The sequence below is a fragment of the Elephantulus edwardii genome, unplaced genomic scaffold (assembly GCF_000299155.1).
Source record: "Elephantulus edwardii isolate Elephantulus edwardi_28Jun2011 unplaced genomic scaffold, EleEdw1.0 scaffold00035, whole genome shotgun sequence".
Classification (NCBI taxonomy): domain Eukaryota; kingdom Metazoa; phylum Chordata; class Mammalia; order Macroscelidea; family Macroscelididae; genus Elephantulus; species Elephantulus edwardii.
In genome coordinates, this window is record NW_006399785.1 from 9,030,556 (window position 1) to 9,045,314 (window position 14,759).

Genomic DNA, 14,759 nt, shown 5'->3' on the forward strand with positions numbered 1-14,759 from the left:
TTTTGCTTTTCAAGGAGAGGAGCGAACTGGGGGTGGGGGTGGGGGTGAGTGGGTGGGGAGAAAAGTGCAACAATGAATGAATTCCAAAATCTGTGTAGATGTTCATTGAAATGGAAAAAAAAAAAATTAATTTAGAAAAAACCCCAACAAACCCTCAAACTCTACTGTCAGTTCTGACTCAGGACATTCTCCGTCGGGTTCCCGAGGATGTGAACTGCTCGTGGAGAGACCTTCCCATCTCCTCCCACAGCACTGATGCTGGATTTAAGCGACCAGACACACGTGGCCCTCGGGCTAGCAGCACGGCTCCAGATTACACACAATCCAGGGTCTGACTGATTCTATTATCCACGGGACCTTGAACAAACGAGTTAACCTCTCTGAGCCCTCACCGCTTTACCTGTACAATGTCTCCCACATCTACCTCCCAAGATGAGCATGAGGGCGGATACACGATGCCTACCACAGCCTCTGATACCGGAAGCCAAAGTTTACAGCAAATATTATATGAAAACCCTTGTTCAGGAATTGAAGGAATTCCAAATTTGTAAGTTAGGATTTCTCTTGTGACAGATCACAGAAAATGAGCTGTTTGTTCCCTGCAGACAGGAGACAGCTAGGGGCTCTCTACAGAGGGAGTGTTACTACCTGTGAAATACTTTCTGAGCTAGAGCATTAGGTTGACAATAGAGACAAATTCGGCTTCATTTACAAGGAATTCCTTTTATGATTTGCTTCCCCTGATTATCAATAAATACACAGGGAAACATGACTTGGGGTCTTCAGTCTAGAACTGCTGGCCCCCTGTTTTATGCTCTCTGCTCTATCTCATTCCTGGCTGTCTCTCTCATTATTAATAATCATGAGATTATTTTACTCTCGGTCTACAACACTCTGACCCACAGAAAGTACTTCAGTGGACGCTTAACACGTGTGGAGGAGCAGGTACCACCAAGCACCGCGCTCTGGAAGCAAACTCTGCCCTCAGTCGCTCACGTCCACACGTCTGCCCACAGATGCAGCAGGACGTACCTGTCAAAGGTGATGCCCTTCCCAACAAACACCAGCGGTGCTTCGCTGGCGTTGGTGCTGCCCCGGTAGTGAATTTCCAAGAAGACTGGAGGCTCATCGGACCCTTTGGCCACACTCAGGAACGATCCCATTTTCTGCTCCTCAATCCAAGGCTTGGGTCTGTAGGGTGGGAAGAGGGGAAAAACCAATACACTCTGTTACCTTTACTTCAAAAGAACTTGTGGAAATCACATCCACGTGCAAAGCAGCACAGCAAATCGCTTCCACGATCTAACCCAATCCCCCAAACTCAGAGCTGGTTTGCTGCCACAGTGACTGAGGGGACAGAGCAGAACTGCTGGACAAGGTTGAGGCTGCGATCTCATGGATGACCGCACCTCATTCTCCCATGCAGCAGCTAGCGCATTAGAACTGCTGCCTTTTGGTTAACAACTGAGCTGCTTCAATGACCGCTGTCCTATCAGGACTCCTTGCTAAGGCTTCAAGGGTCACATCCTGGGCAGGCCACTGCATTCTGAGTCTTCACTGGGAAAACCAGGTCAAAGTGAACACCATCAAAAGATTCTCCAAAACAACTATGAGATTATCATCTCACCACAGTGAGAATAGCAAAATTCAACAGAGCAGCAAACAACAAATGCTCGCGAGGTTGTAAAGAAACTGGAACCCTTATTTAATGTTGGTGGGAGTGTAAAATGGTGCAACCACTGTGGAAGGCTGTACGGCACTTTCTCAAAAAGTTGCAAATAGAAATACCATTTGACCCAGCAATTCCACTACTGGGAATATAACCTAAAGAAACAGTAACTGTCACCCAGGCAGATATATGCACACCCATGCTTACTGTGGCTTTGTTCACAATAGCAAAGTGTTGGAAACAACTAAGTACCCATCAACAAATGTAAAGAGAGATGCTCTGATATATTCACATGATGGAATACTATGCAGCACTGAAAAAAAAACAAGGAACTCATGCACTATTATTAAAAATTGGTGACCCTGGAGGACATTATGCTGAGTGAAATATCTCAGTCACAAATGGACAAATATTGCATAGTGCCACTGTTGTAGAACGGGACTGACCTCGCGGTTGGGGTGAGACGGAGAAAAACTGGATAAATCATGTATACTGCGTTGAAACAGATGAGGGAGAGAACAGTTTAAAAGCGATGTATGACTGGTTATTATGGCTATGACAGGAGTCCAGAGTGAAGGCTGCATAGTGGAGTGGACTTGGGGGGAGGGAATGTATAACAATGAAAGAATTTTTCTTTTACTTTTCAAAGAGAAGAGCGAACTGGGGGTGAGGGGTGGGCAGGGAGAAAAATGTAACAATGAGTGAATGGAAATCCTAAATCTCTGTAAATGTTCATTAAAATTAATAAAATAAAATATTCTCTCTAGAGAATTACTAAGGGGTTTTGTGAGCCATCTCCCTGATTCACTGGCAGGTAACAGACAGTAATTACTAGTTTGTGTTTTGTGGGGTTTTTTTTGGGATTTCTACATTCAGCTTTTTGAGGAAAGACCAAACTGTCCTCCAGAGTTGTTGGACATGAGCAAATTTAAAATTCCGCCAGCAGAGCATGAGAGTTCCAACCTCTCCACATCCTCCCCAACATTCACTGCTTGCTGTCTTGTTCAACTTTGCTACTGTTAACGGGGTGAGATGGTTATCTCTCTGTTGTTTTGATTTGCATGTATCTTCCAGTGATACTGAGTTTTTCTTCCTGTGTCTGTGGCTGCTATCTGAATGTCCTGCTTTGTTTTAAAGTCTTGGCATGTCTTTTTTGCCCATTTTGCTATTGGGTTGTCATTCTTTTTCCTTGTACAGGCCCTGTGACAAAAAGTTCTGTAAACTTTAGTAATTACTAGTCTTCTTAACATGTTGTTCTGAACCGTGCTTTGTCTTGAGCCAATTTCACTGTCTCCAACACACGTACCCCCACCACCCCAGTGACTGTGTCAATTCTTATCACCCAGGATCTTCCTCGCTCGTGCTGTCCTTCTACCCTTCCAAGCATGACGTCCCTCTCCAAGGGCCAGTGCCTCCTGGCAACATGCCCAGAATATGTGAGACGGAGCTTCAAAATCCTTGCCTACAAGGAGGAGCCTGGTTTCACTCTCTCTAGAACAAACCTGTTTGTTCTCCTAGCAGTCAATTAGACATTTTCCAAAATGTTAACTCATAGCTGATGTCAGGTTCTACGCTGATTATCAGCTGATGAAGGTTCTAAGACCGCACAGGATATCCATAGATGATGAAAAGGTCTACCGCTTTATTTTTGGTATTTCTAAAAACATAAATGAACAAGGCTTATAAGTTGACCAATCACATCGTAGGAAAGCTCTTATGCCTAAGAATAACCAATCCTATCAGGTCAAAAGAAAAGCTTTTGCCCAATGATAAAGCCTAGAAGGAAGCAATAGGCTATGATCAATGAAAACGAGGCCTACAAGGAGGAAACCAGGAAGAGGACAACTGCATTGTGGGAACTCTAATTAATGTTCTAAAACAAAGTGCATTTGAATGGTTCAACGAAAAAGGAATTTGTTTTATAAATTTTCACTCAGACCACAATTAAAAAAATAAAAACAAACAACAATACAAAGTGAAGGTACATTCGACTGTGCTTAAAATATCCCATTTCTTTGCTTCTTGCAGGGAGGGACTCTCCTTAGAGTGGTCACACTGCTCCTCATGGTTTCCAGAACCATCTGAGCCGTCTCTGACGGAAGCAGGAAGACCAGTTATTACTTAAGAGAGACACAGGATCCATGGAGGTAACAGAAGGAGAGTAGCCTGAGTAATCAGCGAACCAAATCCCCACTGTTATCCTTGCCAGGCTGGGGACACAAAGGGGCTCTGTGGTGATGCCTGCACCCCACCCCCCCCCGGCGCCAGGCCAAGAGGGAAAGCCTGACTCCCACAGACAGACAGATGGAGGCACCCACCTCCAAGGACGCTCAGCACTTGCCTGTCCATCCCAGGCGGCCAACAGACCTCAACAAGGACAAGAAACAAAAAGGGAGTTAAGCCTGCTAAGACTCACTTCAAACAAGGCTGTAAACAAGGGCGTTCTAGTGAGCACCTCCAAACCTGGGCGTTTATTGAAGGCATGGCCTTCTGGAAGGACCAGCTGCCTCCATTCTTTTAACTGGAAATCATTCCTCTAGGTCGTATAGCCCTGGTGAATCTTTCCCCTTGTTGTCTAGGACTCACCTGATGTACACGTCCGTGTTACTGCTAGCAGCTTTCAGCTCCTTCTCGATAATCTCGGCAAACTTGGTGGGTGTCATCTCATTGGCCGGGGTCTCCATCAAGCGGCGGGCCAGGTTCTGCCCAGAAGCGAAGAGGACTCCCTTCTGCCAGGCCTCCTGGTCCCCGCTGTCAGGAGGAAGCACAGGGTCATTGTCAGAGCACCCCTCCAGGGCCCTGGACCCCACAGCAGCGAGCAGCTGCACCTTCTACAGACCGGAGACCGAATGCTACATGAAGAGCGAGTCCCACAGAGCTCCGCCCGTCTCTGATCTGCATGAAGCTGGAGGACCCGGCCCTCGTCAAGCCCAGCCAGGGGACCTGGCCAGGCACTTCTCCCTCTTTGTAATAGTCAAGAAAGGTGGGCTCCTGGGAGCTCTAGGACGTCCCCCGGGCCCTCTTCTCCACGTATGGAAGTGGCCTCCCCAGAAAGACCCATTCAGTCTGCCTTCCAGGAACAATACGGTATGATGAGCTGCCACAGTGACACCTCACGGAACCAACTGAAGGCCCTTCTGCCCTGCCTTCCTCCTGCTGGGGGGAAGGGTGCTGACACTGACCCACCAGACGGCAAAGCTCAGTTTTAGAGAGAGAGGATGCGGCCAGCTTTTCTGAGCTGCCACCTCCGAACCCAGCAGGAACTCTTATGGATGGCGTGGAGACGGGCAAAAGAGAAGGGAACACTTAGCCACACAGGTTCATAAAAGCCCCACTGAAGAGAGAAAGGGAATGAGGCACCCAGGAGGAAGTAGTGGGGCCAGCATTCACCTGGGTGGCTGACCGCTGGGCCCCTGCCGTTCGTAACTACCTCAGCTCACACGGTCTATCCCTGAGACCAGGGGCCTGGCCTCCCGGGATCCAGCGCAGGAGGACCGGGACACAGACGGTGCTCGGTCAACCTGCTGAGACCAGGCTCCCCGCCTGAGCCACGTGGGCAAGGACTGTGCTTCCCCACCGGTGCCTCCAGCTCCCGGGACTCCCAGCGACCCCGTGGGGCAGATGGTCTCCTCCCCTTTTCCTCATGGAGTGGGGGGTAGGAGGGTTTGAACTCCTGACCTTTCGGTCAGCAGCTTAACCTCTGTACTCCTAACATTCAGCAAAGTGTTGGTCAGTAAATGCTGGTCCCCGAGAAGCTGGCTGAAACCTGCTCTGCTCACTGGCTCCAGGGAGGGCCACCTCGTTTATGGGTGTCTAGAGTGATGAGGTCATGACGGGGTCTAGGGGGTCCCTGGTGAAGATGCCGGGAGAGGAGCCTGGGGACAGGTGACACACGGACGGGACAAGCGGGGACAGCCGCTGGCAGACAAGAGCAGGCCGTGCGTTCTCGCGACAGTGGGGCCCGCGGTCTCTCTATCCCTCACCTTCCGTGGAGCTGCGCTGACACCTTCACCTTCTGCTTCTGCTTCAGCTCATCGTACTCGTAGAGGCCGAGAACTGCTCCCTCGGCGGCTGCCTGGGCGTCTCCACAAGGGTCCACCTCCACCGAGGCGATCTCCAGGTCCTGCACCTGCCTGCAGCCCGCTTCAAGAGGACAGAGACGGGCAGTCAGGCGGGGACAGCAGAGGGCGGAAGGCAGGGCCAGGACGGGGGCCTGAGAACCCCCATGTGTCCCTGTCTGTACAGTGAGGAGGTGCACACCTTTTGTGGGTGGTGAGAGGGCGGGCTGAGGAACAGTGGGCACAGCTCCACGGTCAAGGGCGGGCCCTGGGCTCTAAGCAGGCGGCTGCTGTGTCAAGCAGCACTTCAGAAACACGGTAATTGCCTAGAGGAGCTTCCCAATCACCCAGAGCTCGCCAGGTTAAAATCCACAGAGACAGAGAGCCAGGGAAATGACACTCAAGAACTGGAGCAAAGTCCATTATTAACACGGCGTGTCATTAAAATGCCGTCAGCAAAAAATGCCAAATAAAAATGATGACCACTTCATACGCACTTTGAAAGTAAATTTAACAAGCCTTTGTGATAGATACAGGGCCAAAGGCCAAGCGAGTTAATTAGCACTGTTCTGAAAATGCTTTCCAAAGCACCTTTTAACCAGCACTTCCAAGTTCAAGGCCCTACTGTTCAGCTCTACTGTGACTCAGTGCATCATGGGAACAGGCCTTTTGCTATAAACATGCACCCTGCACTTTGCTTCCACTATCTCCGACATACAAATATGATGACTCTACTGAATTTAAAACCCACGGACAACCCCGGGAAAGCTTTAAAAAAAGGACAAAGTTCCCCCACCATGGCTACCATGGAGGGAACCATGCCCCTCCCACAAATATGTGTCACTTTGGCTGGGTCATGATGGTCAACGAGCTGGCACATCGTCGTGACACAATTTGGCAGTTACAAATGATGTAAACTGGCAGTTATGCAATGATGTAATCATTCCTTAACCTCCTCCCCATCACTCTGTTTATAAAGGGATCAAGGTAGAATCCAAGCCCCTTAGGTTACAGCCCTTATCTGACTAAGAGAGGCTGCCTTGGGGTGTGGTCTGTTTCACCTTTTAGAAGAGATTAAAAGGACTGAGAAGCCAGCAGAGAGGAAGCATCTCAGTACCAGGAGCATGTTCTTTGAACCCTGAGTCCCTGCGCTGAGAACTTCTAGACCCAGGGAAAGAGGCTGCTGAGATCCGTGGATTTCTCAAAAGACACAGGCAGGCCTACAGGTGCTCAAAGGAAGCAGGGCTTCCCCAGAGTTAACAGAGAAAACCCTTCCTGTAGAGCTGGCTCCCTGAATCCAGACTTGGAGCCTCTTAAACGATGAGAGTAAATGTAAAAGCCACACACTTGTGTTATTTTTGCTATACCGGCACTAGAGATCTAAGACAGTAGCTTATAATTACTACTGTTAAAAATTATCAGTGAGAACAGAATTTTAAAACCAATACTGTAAGAGTGAATGCTAGGAAGACGTCCAAATACAAGACAGGAAAATAGTAAAAATAGAACCCCTGTGAGTAAACCCTCCACACTCCCCTCCAGAGCTGTGCCCAGGGACCGATGACGACGACGACGGACGGGTTCTCTCAGGGTGTAGAGAGAGGCCGCTGTCCCATGAGGAAGGGATCCCTAAGGCTCTGGCTACTAAAGGTAAAAGGTCACGTCACCTGCAACAGCAGCCCGGATGTTCTCTTTGCCTTCGTGCCAGTTCTCCTGTTCACTGACGCCGGCTGTCTTCTTGCCGAGGCCGACAACCACCACACTGGGGAAGTCCTGATCCACAAACATAAGACCAAACACGTGGTGGTCACTTTTGAGCTGTCACCTTCACACAGCGCCCCACAGGGGAGGCCCAGCACCAGGAGACTCGGGGAGCTCTAACCTCGGCTAACTCTGGAGCTCTTGGTAAAACCATCTCCCCCGTGTCTGAGTGGTAACCTGAGGACAGGCTTTCAAAGCACTCTGCTATGTAATACGGACGCTGGACAAAGCAAGGCTTCAGCCTCAGGGACACACAAGCTGCGGCACTCCTGGGCAGTGATCTGTCCCCGCATCATCTTCTGCGTTAAGCCAAGTTAAGACAATGCAATCTATTATGAGCCCTTCGGTGGGACTGGGAAGCCACAGACAACACTGATAGGGGTCCAAGGTAGGGACACAAGAGGGTTTGTTAAACGAACTGTTTCGTACCTGATGCAGACCGTGGAAGGTTCGGGTTTTGCCTGCCTTCAGAGGTGGTCCCGATCTAAAGCAAGAGGCATGAGTTGTAAGAATTCCTTGGCTCTGCTTGTTGAAAATGACATATTCCTATCTTCAATATTATCACACAGGCTAACAGCGTCTGGGGCTTTTTGTCATTGATGTTTTTTACTAGGTCAGATGCAGCCCTCCTAAATCTAGGTCGAAAACTAGATGTCATACACCTTTGCAAATGTCCAGACAAGAATTTATGCACATTTTCAAACAGCCACGTGATGGAATGCCTCAGAAAGACAGTGCTCTGACCACCACACGGGGCAACAGAGGGATCCTGGCACCAGACGACAAAGGCTGAACTTATCAAATCATTAAGCCTCCCGACAGAAAGTGAAAATAAAGAAGAAGAAATAAAGTAAGACAGTTATTGCCCACCGGAAAGTCAGTGTCTGTGGAGATGAGTAATTTCTGTATGAACACGCGGGGCGGAGGAGAGGGTGGAGCAGGTAAGAGGTCCTCTTCGAGAGAGGAGTGGACCCTGAATGGTCTTTGTCAATACTCGGTGTTAAGGTATCTCAGAGCAGAGCTCTGCACACAGGGCTTTCAGCGGCCAGCTTCTTTGAAGGCAGGTTCAGGCCTTCCTTCCAAAGCGCCTGAGTGGACACGGAAGTTCTAACCTTTCACCTGGCTTCGGATTAACGGATTAATCCAGGCCAGGTCTCTGGTAAGAACCGGCAATGGAGAACAGATACAAAGTCTTTCATACAATTACTATAATCATCTCTTAGATTCACAAAGATTCTATGGTCCCAATACTATATACTGTCACAACTGCTTTACGGAGTCACTTCTATTTCTGCCAAATGCAGTCTGCACAGGAGCCTTGGAGTATAGGAGCCCTAGAGATCCAGTTACTGAAGTGTCTACTGCTAACAGAAAGGTCAGCGGTTCGAAATCAGCAGGTCCAAGGAAGGAGCATGTGGCAGTCTGCTTCCTTTAAGATTATCGTTTTTGGGAACTCAATGGAGCAGTTCTACTTGGTCCTCCTGCGGGGTCTTCTGAGTGGGAACAAACTCAATGGGGTTGGGGTGGGATGGGAAGGGGGGAGGGAGAGAGAGGGAGGGAAGGGGAAAGAGAGAGGGAGGGGAGAGAGAGAAACAGGGAGGTAGGGAGGAGAAGAGAAGGAGAAGGGGAGGGGGAGAGGAGAGAGAATGTGTGTGTGTGTGTGTGTGTGTGTGTGTGTGTGTACCTGTAGTTCAGGACTTGGAAACACAAATTTTTCACTAACTTTTCTAAACTGATTGATCAAAAATGCAAAGTCTTTGCTGTCGAGATGGAATCAACTCATACCAGGTTTCCGAGGGTATAAATCACACAGGAGGAGACTGTCCATCTTTCTCCAGCGGAGCCCCTGGTGAATTCAAACCGCCAGAGAGGGGCTGCCTTTGGGTTGGAAGCACAACTCTCTACAGACACTACCACCAGAGCTCCCTGGTCAAACCAGCTCAATCAAGCACTAATGAGAATTACAGAATGAGACTCTGCACTCTCATCACGTCCCCCAGTGACACACCTGAGCACTAAAATTTGAGAAGCCCCTGAAACTCAAGCCAGGCAAGGAAGGAGTGGACTCCAGGAGCTTTCATGACTGCTTCTGGACCCTGTGGTCTCCCTCAACAAAAAAGAAGACAATGGAGGAAGAGAGGCTGGCGGGAGGCAGGGTGGCAGCAGGAGAATGAGAAAGGAGTGCGGACCAGGAGGTGGGCTGTGGAAGTCTGGTGCTTTCCAGATCTTTCTGAGTCAGTCCCTCACAAGAGGCCAGTGATGATGTTGTAAGTGGCTTGACTTCCCAGAACTCACCCGCATCGAAACACCAAGTACCAAAGTGCAATCCTATGCCAAGGACTTTCACTTTCACCAAGCAGTCAAGGCCCATTTTATCTTGTCACAATGAAGCAGAGAAAGGAATACCTTTTCAGCCCAGGGTGGGTTCTGTTCATTTTTAAGAACTGCCCCTCCCAGCTAAACACTTACATGGTCAAAAGTTCTCTCAGCTTTCCGGACACAGATTTGTCAAAACTCTCTCCTGCACTTGTAAATGGTGGCACGTCATCTTCTTTTCCCTTGGAATAGATTCCTAAAACGAGGCCCTGGGGACAATGGAAGAGGATGGTTATAATTGGAAAGGTCGGCAGTTTGAATCCAGCCTCTCTTCGGGGGAACAAAGAGGCAGGCTGTTTCTGTAGGATTTATGATCTTGGAAGCATGTTGTCATGGGGTTGTAGTGTGGGAACTGACTCAGAGCTGAGCTTCCAGAACACCTCAGAGTCTGTAAATTGCACAGGGAGGCCCATCTTTCTCCCTCGGAGCCACTGCTGGATCCCAACCGCTTGCCTTTGGACTGTCAGCACATCTCCTTACCCACTAGGCCACCTGTTCTCCAGCTGGCAATGACTCATCAGCAGTAGATAAGGTTTGGTTTTTAGTTAGATCCATGAGAGGGACTTTGGAGGCCCTACACTCCAGAAAAAACAAATCATTCCACCTAAACGATGTATTCTGTTGAGCTCAAAAGAAAATTCAAAAGTGGCAGGTGCTGGGGTGACCAAACTCTACTCAAGGGGTTCAAAGTCCTGCAAAAGTTAAGACTGTAACCGCCACATGTCAGGGTCTTGTCCTTGTGGTCAGTCCCAAGAAACCATCGCTGTTACAACAGCAAGAGGCTTTACTTTCAAATTCAGAAGCACAAAGGGTTCTTTAAGAAAACAAGGACAAACACTGCATGGTGCCACTCTTGTAAAACAGGACTGCCATCGGGGTTGGGGGGAGACTGAGAAAGATGGGCTAAATTATGTATACTGTATTGAAAAGGCTGAGGGAGAGAACTGCTTAAAAGAGATATAGGATTAGGTATTTTTGTCAAGACAGGAATCCAGAATGAAGGATGCATAGTGAATGGACCTGGGGGGAGGGATGGTATAACAATGAAAGAATTTTTCTTTCACTTTTCAAAGAGAAGAGCTAACTTGGGGGGGGAGGGGTAAGTAGGGAGAAAAGTGCAACAGTGAATGAATGGAAATCCAAAGTCTCTGTAAACTTTCATTAAAATTAATAATAAAAAGGAAAAAGAAAAGACATCCATCTGCAGCCTAGTTAGAGCCATCGAAAGCAAACATCTCAGCCTCTGCTCTCCTGGCCAGAGAACTCAAGAGTACCTGCTCATTCCTAATATAAACTCTGGCCAACACACAGGCTGTAATAGAGTCAGAGAGACTCCTCAGGGAGAAGCAAAATTGGGCACTCTGCCTGGACTCAGGCTCACCTCTTCCCCTCCACAGTCTCAAGTCCCAAACACCTGAGGATCTCTGCCCTTCAGGAAAACTCAGTGATGCACAAAAAACCCTAAGTGACAGTCCCACTCAAACACAAAAGGTAAACGAAACCTAGGCTGACACCAGAGCCGCTGGGGGGGGGGGCGGGGGCGGAAGGAGGAAGATTTTCTCCGATTTCTTCACTCCTTGATCTGTGATCACAAAACCACACTGGCACCTTGGTGTCCAATCTCTTCTACAAAGCAGACCTTGGCCTGGCTAACTTTTCCAACTTCCAACTTCCCTTAGGATTATTACCGGGAAGCAGCCGGGGGAACTGGGCAGGGTGGTTATCTGGGTGGGTCTTCCATCAATCTGGGACACTTCCTTAGAAGATTCCCCATCAATTATTTCTTTTCCAATCTCAAACTGAATTCCAAGATTCCCCTACGGCGATTCGCGTCTCTCCGAATTTTCTAGTGCCTTTCATCATTTCCTGAGACTCAATTAGCTGGGAGAGTGAATCTTCCTGCAAGAGCCCCCTTCCCAGTTCACAAAGAGGTGTGTGTGTCTCTTTCCAAAACCCCCTTTTTCCTAATTAAACAAAATCTGGCTGGAGGAATAATACCCCCTGGCACTTTCGACTAGTTTTCCTAGTCTTTCGTCTTCAGCAGGGTCTTGGGAGAGAAATGTCACCTCTCCAAATCAAGGCTTCCTCCCAGCCTTAGGGTTTCTTTTTTTTTTTTTTTGGTAACTTCAAAAATAAGAAAACGAAGCCAGCGTAGATTAGAGAAAGCTCGGTAGACCTGCGCCAGAGCCATCATCTTCCCAGGATGATGAGGCCGCCGGGAGCCCCAGGGAACCCAGTCACCACGTCTCCCGCCCAGCCCTGGAGGGCAATTGGCCTTTTAACCGATTTTGCAACTTGGCGCAGAAGTCCGGGCCCCGTGACCACACGCCGCGATGCCCGGCGCCCGCCGACAAGCTCCCCGCGCGGCCGGGGAACCGGCCTCCTCCGCCTATTACCTTCGTCATCTCCGCGGTGGAGACTCTCCTGCTCCACGAGCGATTCTCTACCAGACGCCTGATCACAACTCTCCCAACAGCCGGAAGAGGCTGCAAGAAGAACATCTTCCCGGCTCGGCCCCTTGCACCGCCTCCAGCGAGCACGTGGCGCCGGGCAGGCGGGAGCACGCCTCGGGGGCGGGGTCTCAGGCACACACGCGCAGGAGGGGGAACTCGCGAGATGAAGACGGAGACTCGCGGGGACGGACGGGGCGCAGGATGAATGGGTGTGCGCCTAGGGGGCGGAGCGTGCCAGGGGAGCGAATAAGCGCTAGAGGCTCTTGAAGACATCTTCTTGAGGGCGGGGCGAAGATGCGTCTGGGGCGGAGTTCTAACTGACGGACGCAGGCTTGGACCAAATAGGCTTGAGATTTGGGTCGGGGGTGGGAGCAAGTCTGGCTAGTGAGTGGGGCGTGGTCTGGGGGCGGAGCTTTTACTGAGAGGTTAAAAGGTGGAGTGGGCATGCGCCAGAAGGCTGGGGCGGGACTGGCCTGGCAGAGCGGTGGTGGAGCTCCAGGGAAAGGTGAGGTCGGTGCACAGGACCACCCTGAAGTGGAGGCGTATATGTGGTGGCTGAAGGATATGTCAGAAGAAGGGAATGCGAGTGCGCACGCGCACCTGGCTTGGCTAAGAGGGCTTGGGGTGGTCGGGAGGATGGTACCCATAAAATTTCACTGGATGTGATATTGTTCTTTGTTATTGACTGCGACTCACAGCTTTGAACCCTGCCCTGTCTTGAGCCATTCTCACTGTTCCCGCCATCTCTGCCTCAGTCACTGACTCAATACATCTCATCGAGGGTCTTCCTCTCTTACTCTGCCCCTCTACCTCCCAAGCATGATGACCAGGCACTGGTCCCTTCTTGCAACGTCCCATAGTATGTCAGACAAAGCTTCAGTATCCTTGCCTTCACGGAGCAGCCTGCTTTCACCCTTTCCAGGACAGACCTGTTGGTTCTCTTGGACATCGATGGTATGGTCAATTCTCTTCTCCAGCATCACAACTCAGAGATATTGATTCTTCTGTCATCCTTAGTCATTGTCCAGCTCTCTGATGCTGGATATTTTTAATCAGATCATGGTCTGATATACTGGAAATGAAAAAGTGAGGAAAAATGGGATCGCATTCAGAGTCAAAAACCCCATTTTTTTAGATCCGTCCTGTAAAACAATGTTGTGAGTGACAGTATCCATAAACATACAAGGAAGACCAGTTAATACCACTGGCATTCAAATATAGGCACCAACAACCAGAACCAAAGAGGAAAAAATGGAATATTTCTACCAAATTTTGCAGTTCAAAATCAATCAAACATGCAACTAAGATTCATTAATAATAATTGATGACTGGACTACAAAAGACAGGAATAAGGAAGGAGAACCAGTAGTTAGAAAATGTGGACTTCGAAACAGATATGAGGCTGGAGATGTTATGTTGTTAAGTGTCATCGAGTTGAGTATGACCCGTAGTCACCCTATGAACAACAGAGCTGAATCCCGTCCTCACCTGCGCTATCCTCACACTTTCTGACCCATTGGAGCTCATTGCAGCAATCACAGCGTCAATCCACCTGACTGAGAATATTCCTCTCTATAAGGACTGCAGAGCCCTTCTTTCCTCCCTCTCATAGAATGACTACTGAAATGATCCAATCACAGCAAGCAGCAACTGTGGCTGTTCCTGTCAAGGATGTGAAACTGCTCTACCTCCTTCCCCAGAAATAGTTGTCTGAGACCCCAGCCCACTTCCCCATCTTGTAAAAAACATCTCTGAGTATCCCCTTCCCCAAGTTCCTTGTAAGAGGATGTAAAACCCACCTCTTACTTCTAGGGGGAATGGTTTTCTGCTTAAGAGCCAGCCCAGCACTTTCTCCTCAATAAATTATCTTCCTTAACCTGAACTGGGTTCTGTTCTTCCTTGGAGACCTTACACTCTCCCTCGCTGACCCCCTGCCTTTTCGAACATCATGTCCCTCTCCAAGGAACATGCCTGAAGTATGTGAGGGAAAGGTTTATAATCGTTGCCTCCAAAGAGCATGCTGGCTGCACTTTCTCCAAGACATATTTGATTGTTCTTTGGCAGTCCACTGGATGTTCAGCACTCTTCTCCAACACCACAGCTCAAAGCCATCATCAATTCTTCTCTGTCACCCCTATTCATTGTCCAGCTCTCACATGTATAGCAAGGGATCAGAAAGACTGTCGCCTTAGTCAGATTCACCTTCGTCTTTCAAACTGACATCATTGCTCCTCAATAATTTGGAGAGGTCCCCAATTGCAGACTTTCCCAGTGCAATATATCTCCTGATTTCCTGACTGCTGGTACCAACAGTGTTAATTGTGGATTCAAGTAAGATGAAGTTGTTGACAGTTTCAATCTTTTTTTAACAATTTTAAATTTTTTAATTTTTCTATTTTATTTAGTGTGTGTGTGTGTGTGTGTGTGTGTGTGTGTGTGTGT

The 14,759-nt window shown here is 49.0% G+C and overlaps 1 protein-coding gene across 1 annotated transcript in view; it reads right to left on the bottom strand.

Moving 5' to 3' along the window:
• Nucleotides 1-12,353, bottom strand: part of LAP3 (leucine aminopeptidase 3) — a 25,132-nt gene extending 12,779 nt beyond the window's left edge. The window contains exons 1-7 of the mRNA XM_006884533.1: nt 12,261-12,353; nt 9,958-10,073; nt 7,918-7,972; nt 7,395-7,500; nt 5,653-5,812; nt 4,256-4,420; nt 1,033-1,191 (exon numbers count right to left, since the gene is read on the bottom strand). Of these exons, the coding sequence (XP_006884595.1) occupies nt 1,033-1,191; nt 4,256-4,420; nt 5,653-5,812; nt 7,395-7,500; nt 7,918-7,972; nt 9,958-10,073; nt 12,261-12,269 (770 nt within the window). The 5' untranslated portion in view covers nt 12,270-12,353. The remainder of the gene's footprint in view (nt 1-1,032; nt 1,192-4,255; nt 4,421-5,652; nt 5,813-7,394; nt 7,501-7,917; nt 7,973-9,957; nt 10,074-12,260) is intronic.
• Between the last annotated feature and the right edge of the window lie 2,406 nt (nt 12,354-14,759).